At 42.5% G+C, this 10,768-nt stretch overlaps 1 protein-coding gene across 1 annotated transcript in view; it reads left to right on the top strand.

Moving 5' to 3' along the window:
• Positions 1-5,377: 5,377 nt before the first annotated feature.
• EFCAB3 (EF-hand calcium binding domain 3) overlaps positions 5,378-10,768 on the top strand; it is a 41,581-nt gene continuing 36,190 nt past the window's right edge. Inside the window, exons 1-3 of the mRNA XM_019548522.1 lie at positions 5,378-5,438; positions 6,058-6,129; positions 7,168-7,272. Of these exons, the coding sequence (XP_019404067.1) occupies positions 5,378-5,438; positions 6,058-6,129; positions 7,168-7,272 (238 nt within the window). The remainder of the gene's footprint in view (positions 5,439-6,057; positions 6,130-7,167; positions 7,273-10,768) is intronic.

Here is a 10,768-nt window from a genome sequence, read left to right as displayed (position 1 = left end):
GCCCAAAACTGGACACAGTACTCCAGCTGCGGCCTCACCAAGGCCGAGTACAAGGGGAGAATGACGTCCCGGGATTTGCTCGAGAAGCATCTACGGATGCACGCCAGCATTTTGGTCGCTTTACTAACCGCAGCATCGCATTGGAGGCTCAGGTTCATGACACCTCTAAGTCTTTCTTTCATCTCCACTCTGCTTTACTTGGGCAAAGCTCCCCACTGACTAATATCTACTTCTTCTCCACCTGTCCTAGGGGATAAGGTTGACATTCAGCACCTGGACTCCATCCTGAGCAATATGGGGGTCCACCTAACAAATGAGGAGCTGAAGGAGGCCCTAAATCACATGACAGTTGATGGTGGGTGTTTCCAGTCTTCACTTTGCTTGTAAGGTTGGGAAGAGGGCCTGAAATTGGTGAGGAGCACTGAGAGGCTGTCTGAGTGCTTGTGCTTTGTGCTAGTTGGATGGCAGTGTTGTGATATGTGCACAGTAGATACAAGAGAAAATCACTCCATTTAAAATCACATTCTAAAACCAGATGGGGTTTCCTCTTAACTAAGTTCAAATCTGGAATGACCCAGACCTAACAAAACTGGTGAATAGGCTAGTTATGATTTACACCAACTTCATTTTACTCCATCAGGTCAGAATAAAGGGGCCTTAAAGTGAGAGGAGTTATTGTCACACGCACAGCCAAAGAATGTAAATGGACCAAAGTGTCAATGAAAATCCAGTCCAGAGGGTCACTTTGCATTCCCACCAGTGTAAATGGGAGCAGGACCTTGCCCCTTGAGTTTCATGTTCTTCTTTTCCCTTCCAAACCTCATTTCCTTTCAAGGATGTCATCAGGCTTTTGTTAAGAAAGAGGACATTTCTAAGCAAGGGTCTTTGCAAGGCATTAACTGTTGCACAGTTTAGCACTGACGTCAAATCCCCTCTGCCTGTTTGCCTTTTACTATCTGCTTGTCACTTCCTTTGACTCTGAGATGTTCTTTGCCTTGCAGCAGATGGGAATGTGAATTTGCATGAATTTATGGAGGTAGTGGAGACTGTCCAGAAATTACCTTCTGCTGAAGGTGAGTGAGATCCTAATAATATAGATTGCTGTTAGATGGAAGTTCAGTGAACAAAGGCAGAGTTCTGGGGAGAAAACTATGCACTGAGCATGTAACTTAAGATTATCTAATAGTGTATCCTGACAAGAGGTTTAATCAGAGTAATAGGAGAGAATTTTATCCAGGGATCTTGTAATTTAGTGCCCGAGTTGGTGATCTTAGTCCCTGATTCTGCAAACATACAGATGCTCCACTTCCCTCTCAAGTTGCCACCTCACAGTTAGTGGGATGAGGCGTATATGTGCCTGGATATAGAATACATTTTCTAGTTCAGTGTCCAACCTGAAAAATCATGGGGGGAAAATGAAGGTGATTGAAAATGAAATAGAAATTACTGTGTCAGGTCATGCAAATGGCAAAAGCAAAAAAATATATATTATTTTTATTCATTTCATTCAACCTGAAATCTAGTGTTATGGAATATTTGGATTAAATAACCCTTCTACAGACCATTTTTCCCCTGTTTTGTAAAATTTTAGATAAAATGCTTAAATGAAAAATACCACTTGGAAATGAAATGTCAGAAAGGTTTATTTCAAGAATGTTAAAATGAATTATTTTAGAATTGTAAAAATTTCTGCCGTTTTTGCCAAAACTGTTCATCAAATCTGACTCAGATTCTTGTTATTTTTGCTCCCTATGAACCCCATGTTATATTTTTTTGAAACCGGTTCACCAAAAACATTTACCATACTTGTCTAAGTAAACTGAAGCACATACGAGGGGCAATCAAAAAGTTCTAAAACTTCGCCTTTATTTTAAAGAATAGTGTACAAACAGCATTTTTATGAGCTGTCCCCTTCAAAGTAATCTCCCCCAAATGATATGCATGTGTCCTAACGTTCCTGCCACTTTTGGAAGCAATGCTGGAAGTCTATAACTGTGAGTTTTTTGAGTTCCGCTTTCACATTCTTATGGATGGTTGGAATGTCATCAAATCTCCTTCCTTTCAGCTTCATTTTGATTTTTGCGAACAGAAAAAAATCACATGGGGCAGGGGCAGGGGCAGGTGAATACAGAGGGTGCGGTATCACAGGAATGTTCTTTTCAGCCCCAAATTCTTGAATAGAGACAGCAGTGTGTGAAGGAGCGTTGTCATGGTGCAGAAACCATCGACCACTTTCACACCGCTAGCAGCGGTTTCTTCTAACTTTATCCCTCAATCGAATCAAAACCTCTTTATAAAAGGCCTGATTGATTGTTTGACCGCTCGGTACAAATTCCTGATGAACATCAAGTCTTAGAACTTTTTGATCAAACCACGTATTTTAATGTTCATGCTTCTGGAGCCATCATAATGTCCTCTTAGCCCAAGTTTTTGTGTTGAATAATATTTTTGATGCATCAATAACTCTCAAGAACCCAAAGCTAAGAGAAATTGAGCTAAGGTAACTTTTTATCAAGGCCTTTTTGAGAGTGATGCAAAGAATTCAGTTATCTATGATGAAAAACTGGTTACATGGGCAGGACCCTTAATAAACTGGATTTGCTTTTCACTAGTCATGTTAGGAGGTAATAGATGCACAAGCTACATAACATATATTACATTCCCTGGCTGCTTCAAAACAGCAAGGTAATGCAATACCAATAGAGTTATCCAAAGAGAAAAGTGGGTTGTGTCTAAGGCAAGCACTAAGTTTTTCAGACCTAATAAATAAACCTGAAACTAGTTGGATTCATCTGCAGTGCCTCATGGTATTCAAGTGTTTGGCATTACTTAGCAGGTAGTGTCTGAAGGGCAGGATAGTCTTCTAGCTAAGAGAGGTACATAACCACTTTAGCCTGACATCAGGCATAAGTCAGGGTAGATAGGCACTTACAGACTAATTAAATAAAATACATAGAGTGCATAAGCTTTTGTGAACTCAAGCTTACTTCATCAGATGCCAATGAAGTGAGCTTGAGTTCTCAAAATCTTATTCTTTCTATATTTTTTATTTAATTAGGCTATAAGTGCATATCTACCCTGACTTCTGCCTTCTAGCTAAGAACAGAACCAAAATCTCAGGCAGCTTGTTCTGCCCACACATTTTCTGCAAACTCTTGGACAAATAACCTAGCAAGGTGTGGCATCAGCTGTTCATCTAAATCTCTCTCTGCCTCAGTTTCCCCTTCTATAAAAGTATGATAATACTTATCCTCACCTATTCAGTCTTTAAAGTGCTTTTACATCCTCAACAGAAGGGGCAAAAGAAAGGCAGAGGAAGGATTGTCATTAGTGGCCTTGTATGTTCAAATCTCACTCTCACCCTGGCTGCACATAAGAGAATAGCACATAGCTCAGTTGCTGTGAACAATACTTAGATATACAGGAAAGGAACCAATATGTTCCCTTCTTTTTACAGAGGACAGAACTGATGTCAGTAACCTGAACAACATTGGTATCCACTTAACTAGTGAAGAGATGCCGGAAGCCCTGAAACATATCACAGATAGAAGTGAGCATTTCCATTGCCCTTGTTTCCTAGTTTGGGATATGTATGCTTTTTTCCAGAGCTTGTGGAGGTAGACTAGCCACAAGTAAGGGAACTCAGCCCCTATATAAGTGGACAGTCAGGAATTCCCTTCCCTTCTCCTTGGAGCCCCTTTCTTCTCTTTGTTACATTGAAACTCATTCAGCACCCCCTGAAGTCAGTAAGAAGATTCCCATTGTCTTCTTTGAATGCTGAAGGATCTTAACTAAGATATGTGACTGGTTTCATCTGTTCCATCCTGCCCCTTCCCATGCACTTGTATCACAGAATGAAAACACTGTGCATTGTTATTAAAACTGCTTTCCTGCTCCTAAGCCCACTGGTCCTTGCCTTACATTGTCTTGAGGCTCTGACTCCAAAACCCCAAACAACTCTGTCAGTCCTCATGGAACATTTTGAGTTTTATTCTGTTTGAGAAGACCTGCTTCCCTCCCTCACCCCTGCTTCACAAAAGACATTGTCCCTGGTGACAGCTCCAGAGCCAACATGGTACTAGAGAAGGGTGATGAAGAAGGCTGCTCCATTTAACAGTTGCCAGAGTACCGCAAAAGCTGCCTTTCTTATTTTATACCCAGAAGCCATTTCCATGTATACTCAAAGGGGCAGCTGAAAATATCCAGAGCACAGAAGCTACCTGGAAATACCAGTCTGCATCCAGGAATCTATCTCTATAACCTGTGGTCTCTGTGGTGGGGTGCTCAACAGCCATGCAAACAAAGAGCTGTAGGAGGCCTTGAAACATACAGCTAGATGCTTGATGTTTCCAGTCTTCTCTCAGTTTGGAAAGTGTGGGGGGAATTGAAACAAGCAGAATTTAGCAGGCTGCATTAAAATTCCTGCTTATGCTTGTGCTTCTCAGATGACAGTGATGCAGTGCCTGTCCAATAAATACAAGAGATAATACATCCATTAAAAATTACCTCCCAAGCCCAGATTCTGCTTCCACTTATGGTGGTAGAGATCTGGAGTGACATCAGTGAAACCAGTGGATGAAACAACTGATTCTTATTAAATCAAAGCCAATTTTTAACCACTCTATTATAAAGAGACCTTTAAATGGGCTGAAATTATATTCCTATATTACATAACAGCAATGGAAAGTGACCTTAATGCAAATCATAATCTGGTCATGTGAAGTCAATCCAGACTCATACACACATAAAGGAGAGAAATATCAGGCCCCATTTAATGGCATTTCTTTCACTTTTTTATCCCAAATTTGTGACCCCTTTCAAGGGTAAGTTTCCATTTCAGAAGAAGATAGATCTCGGTTATCTCTGTGACATTTTCTTCTTCTTGTCATGATATCAGTTCCACAATGCCTCCCTGTTCTTAGTGTTTTTCTGTCATTTCCTTTTACTCTGAGCTCTACTTTTCTTTGCAGCAGATGGGAAGGGGAATGTGAGTGAATTTACGAAGGGGGTAAGAACTGTCCAGAAATTACCCTTAAGTGAAGGTGAGTGAGAATGTAAAAATAGAGGTGGACAGCAGATCATAGTGCACTGAATAAAAGCCAGAAGTCCTCTGGCAGAAATACTATGTGTTCATATATTTAATCTAATTCAAGTCTCTCTCATGATGATTCTACACAAAAAGATAGACTTAGGGTCATATGGCTACTTCTATTCTGGCATTTCCTAGCTCCTGACTCTGACTTTGTCACCTTACCCCTGGTCCTGCGGACATGCACATGCTTCTTTTTACTTACTTTTAGTATCATTGAAGTGACACAGGTCAAGTTAAGTACATGCACCTGTGTCCCTAGAATCAGGGGCTTAACACCATTCATTTATGAGGGTCTACCTAACCAACGAGGAGCTGCAGGAGGCCCTGAAACATATGACAGTTGACGGTTAGTGTTCCCCATCCTCTCTATTCATAAGGTACAGAGTGAGGGAGTGCAAATGAGCAGCAGGCTCCTGCTCTGTGCCAAACTTTGATTTTTTGTCAGATGACGAGGGTCACAATACATGGTGTGACAAACGATCCATTGAAATAACATCCGTGGCCCAGATTGTGCAATGTGTGAAGCTGTAGTAATGGCACAAATGGATTGAATTGCTGATTCTCATTTCAGTAAATTTACTTTACTCAGCCATGTCACTGTAAAGGGGTCTTAAAAAGAGGTTCTTTGCTGTTTGAACTCATGACACTGTACGTGTAGAGGAGTTACGCAATAAAAAGACACATGGTCCAATGGAATCAGTCTGGTTTCCCATCCATGTCAATAAGACCAGGATCTGGCCCTTTGAATTTTGTGCCTTCACTTTTCTGATGCCAGTGCTGTGGACCTGCCAGGTATTCCATCGTTTAGGCCTTAAGAACAAAGTTGTAAGCAATTTACATGACAGTGTATCTTTTTGGTGGCAACTCTCAGGAACTGTATTCACGAGCCCAGTTCCCCTCTGCCTGTCTGTTCTTTACTTCCTGTTTGCTATTTCCCATAACCCTGACTGTGCTCTGTCTTGCAGAGGATGGGAAGGTGAACTTAGGAGAATTTATGGAGGGATTGAGGGATCTTCAGAAATCACCCCCAAGTAAAGGTAAGTGAGAACATAAAATGAAGATTGTTGGTAGATAGTGCATTGAATAAGGCAAGGGTCATTAAGTTATCTTGTAATCATAGCCTGTGTATAGTACTTACTTTGCATGGCCAGAAAAAAAGTTATACCACTAACCTTCTTTCTAGCCTTTCCCAGTCCCTGAGTGTCCAACATTATAACATGGGGCCGTGGTCCTACAACCATGCACATTCCTTACTTTCCTCACATGAAGTCTTGCAAAGAAGTAACTTCTAATCATGACTCTAGTGGCTGTTTTGTAGTGAAACAAAAGATTCCCTCTATTTCCATGAACAGTTTGATAGACGGGATTCTTAGTAGACTGCATTCTGTCCACTTTCATCTTTGGTCATTTTTTGCTTTATTAGAAACAAGAGCTGAATAATGTATGGTGCACTCCATCTGAGCTTGCAAAGATACAGAATGACTTCTGTATGATACCAGAAGTTATCAGAGACAAGGAGCTTCTATCTTGGATATGTGACTGATTTTTTCAAACATAAATAACCAACACCTAGGGATACATTAATCCCTTCAATATGTCATCTTGCCTTTAGTTACACCACTAATTTATGAATTTTATGGGTTCCAGATGACTCATCAGGCAGTGTACAGTTTAGTAAGCAGGGTGTTTTCACTGAAAGAATACATATGGAATCCTGGAAACTTGTTTTATTCCTCCCTCTGCAGCACACTGAAACAAATAACTGGATGATATATGACCTCAAACAAACTCAGTCTGTCTCTAACTCAGTGTCCCCTACTCTAAAAGGATTGTAACACTTTCCTAACTCTCCAACTGAGAACAAGTTTTATTACAATCTTCTGCTTGTAAAGTACCTTTAGACCCCCAGAGGGATGGGACTACAGAAAGGCAAAGTATTACTGTTATCATCACCTTCATTCTATCAAAATGGATTCCCCTTTTTGGCTGAACACTAAGGAATAATGTCATGAAAGACACTCAGATGAAAATGGAAGCAACTGCTGATGATTCTGATGTTTTCTCTTTCTTCTTAGATGACAGAGTTGATGTCAGTGACCTGGACTCTGTCCTGGCCAGCATGGGAGTCCATCTAACCAATGAAGAGGTGCAGGAAGCTCTGATGCCTATTGCTGTTGATGGTGAGCATTTCCATCACCAATTTCTCTATCTCCATTAGGGCAGCCCAAGCCTTTTCAGAGCCACAGAGGGTGAGACTAGGTCTCCTGCTGCCAATGGAGGGTTCAGACTGACAGTATGAGAGATTGTTCCCTCCTAGTAGTGTCCAAGAATATCAGTTCCTTACCTCTCCCAAGCCGATCTTCTTCAGAAGATACAACTCCTGCTTTCGTATCTTGTCATGGTCTCCTGAAGGGCAGCTTGTAATACCCACAAGACAGAAGTTCATTGGTTACCCACAAGTCTACTGTACCCTTCTGTGCAGGGAACTGCAAGGAGACCACACAGAGCCATTATCCCACCTAGCAATTTCTCCTGTCCAGAGAGATTCCTGGGTATCTGGAACAAGCTGGCTTTGTGACATGGGTGCAATAAAAAGCAGAATCCCAAGACCAGCTCCTTCTGCTGCCCCTGCCCATGGCAAGTTATGACTTTTGCCTCTGAGTGGTGCTTTCCTAGCAGGAGACAGCAGTGTGTTGACTTGTGTGTTTCTAAAAAGGGTGATGAATGTGTGGGGACCTTGCCAGGAAAGGAGTAAGTGAGAATAGATGCTCTCTCTGCATGTTTTATTACTGATGTGTCACTACCTGAACATTTGGCAGAAAAGATATGAGAGAAGATGTAAATGGCAAAGAACATATGATACAGTTAAAATGCATAGGTGACTGATGAGGGAAGCCAAAGGAGTCTGTTAAATATCAATGGCCAGCAGGATTTTAGAGAAGGTATATCAGGAAATAGATAAGATCTAGGCCACATATAAGTCCATTGCTGGATGCAGATGGTAAAGTGTAAAGGGTTATACAGAAAACACACATCACTTTTTTCTTGTTCTATGTCTGGAATGAAGGAGGAAGATGTCTCTATGCTCCGTGGCATGGTGTACAGAACAGAAACATTGCCATCTACAACTAAGTAGGATGTTAGACAGAATCTGCTAAAATCAAACATTTTCAAATCATAAGGCCCACATGGGACCTACACTCAGGAATCTCAGGGTCCAGCTGAGAAGTTCTCAGAGATATTATTTTTAAGTTTTAAGAAGTTTTGGAAAACTGGGAACATTTTAAAGGAATGGAGAACAGCCACTGTATTTCCAAAATCTAAAATCAGTAATAGTATGACCCAAATAACTCTGACCAATTAGCCTGATGTCACTGAATCATAGAATTGAAGAGAGGTGGGGCTGGAACGGACTTCCACAAGTCACCTGCTTCAACCCTCTGCCTGAGGCAGGAGCGTCCCTATCTAATTATCTTGTGCAAACCCACAACCTAACCTCTTAGTAAAACAACCCTGACATAACACAAGACATAAAACCCTAACCTGCCACAGGGAAAGGAGGGGAACCACAGCTGCCAAAGTTCTGCTTTTGGAAATGGTTGTTAATATATGTTCAAGGGATCCCAGGTAGAGGGCCATGCCCCCACTACAAAGGAAGACAACCCCACCACCACCACCCCTATAGTCCACGCCAATCTGACCATGGTGTAAAATTCCTTCCTGGTCCCAAATCAGGTAATCAGTCTGACCCTGAGTAGAGGAGCGTGACCTTCTAGGCAGGAACCTCCAGTTGAAGTCCCTGCAGGAGCATTGGCACACACCAATCAAAATCCCCAGCCTTGGCTGCAGCCAGCACCCAATGCCTCTGAGGGAGGCTTGAAAAAAAACCTGACACATATAGCAGGGGGGGGGGAATTCTGTCCCTGCCCCATGCAGCAATCAGCAGATCCCAGAAGAATGGGAAATACCCATAGTTGAATACAGGCACAGCTACACCTACATCATCCCCAACTAGTGGCTGTCCAACCTCTTCTGGAACACCTTCAGTGATGGGGAGTCAACAACTTCCCTGGGCACTCAGTTCCACTGCCTCACTGTTCTAATAGTGAAGAAGTGTTTCCTGATTTCTGATCTAAACCTGCTTGGCTGCAGCTTCAAGTTATTGGTCCATGTCCTATTCTCTGCTGCAAAAGAGAAGAGATGTTCTCCATCTTCTTTATGGCAGCCCTTTAAGTATTTAAGGGCTAGAAATACCAGTAAGTCAGTACTAGATAAAAGAGCAGGATGGGTCACTTGGACTCTAACAGCAAGGTTAGAGGCTAAAATGCATGTAATGCTTGTCAGCATGGTTTCTTGGGAGGTAGGTGTTATCAAAAAAAACTTGGGGAAATCAAGGTAGAGTTCATCCAAAGTTGTATTTCATGGCCAGACTTACCTTATTTTTGACAGGATTTCCACATTTGACTCAGAATGACATGGAATTCCAATTTAAAAGTTTGCATTATATGGCATTAATATGATCCATATTACATTAAAAATTGGATCACTGGCAGGTCTCAAAATGTAGTTATTAATGAGTAAATCAATGAGGAGGAATATTTCATAGGTTTAATAAACATTAGGGCTGGAAGGGACCTCAGAAGATCATTGAGTCCAGCCCACCACCCCCAGGGCAGGAAGTCAGCTAGGGTCAGAGGATCCCAGCAAGATAAGTTGTCCAAATGTTTCTTGAAGGTGTCCAGAGTAGGTGCTTTCACCACCTCTGGGACGAGTCTGTTCCAGGCCTTGCGGGCTCAGATGGTCAAGAAGTTTTTCCTTATGTCCAGCCTAAAACGTTCTTGCAGGAGTTTGTGATAGTTGGACCTTGTCACCCCTTGGGGTGCTCTGGTGAACAGGTGTTCCCCGAGGGCCCCAGATCCTGATGCACACCCCTTATGTACTTATAGGCTGCCACCAAGTGACCTCTGAGCCTGTGCTTCTGCAGGCTGAAGAGTCCCATGGCTCACAGCCTCTCCTTGTAAGGCCTGTTCTCTTGCCCTCTGATCAGGCGCATGGCTCTCCTCTGGTCTCTCTCAAGCTTCTCCACGTCCTTTTTTAATTGCGGAGCCCAGAACTGGATGCAGACTTACTGAGGCCAAGTACAACAGGAGGATGACATCCTGGGTCTTGCTTGTGATGCATCAGTAGATGCAAGCCAGAGTTTGGTTTGCTTTGCCAGCTGCAGGATCGCATTGGTGGCTCATGTTCATCTTGTGGTCAATCATGACCCCCAAGTCTCTCGCTAGTCTGTGGTGCTAGCAAGTGTAGCATTGCCGAGCCTATAAGTGTGATGCATTTTTTTTCCCTGAGGTGAAGCACCTTGCATTCCTCTATACTGAATGACATCAGGTTTTCATCTGCCCAGCTTGCAAGCCTATCAAGGTTGGCCCAGATCGCCAACTTATCCTCAAGTGTGGATACTCTTCCCCAAAGTTTGGTATCATCAGTGAACTTGGCCAGTCCACTTCTGACACCAGCATCCAGATAATTTATAAAAACATTAAAGAGTACAGGTCTGAGAACAGAATTGGGGCACACAGAACTGACACAGCACTCCAGCTGTGGCCTGACCAGTGTTGCGTAGAGGGGGAGAATCACCTCCTTGGCCCTACTTGAGATGCATCTATGGATGCACGA

The sequence above is a fragment of the Crocodylus porosus genome, unplaced genomic scaffold (assembly GCF_001723895.1).
Source record: "Crocodylus porosus isolate Cpor-Errol unplaced genomic scaffold, CroPor_comp1, whole genome shotgun sequence".
NCBI classification, from domain to species: domain Eukaryota; kingdom Metazoa; phylum Chordata; order Crocodylia; family Crocodylidae; genus Crocodylus; species Crocodylus porosus.
Note: the sequence above shows the minus strand (reverse complement) of the source record. Positions and strands in the feature narration are given on the sequence as shown.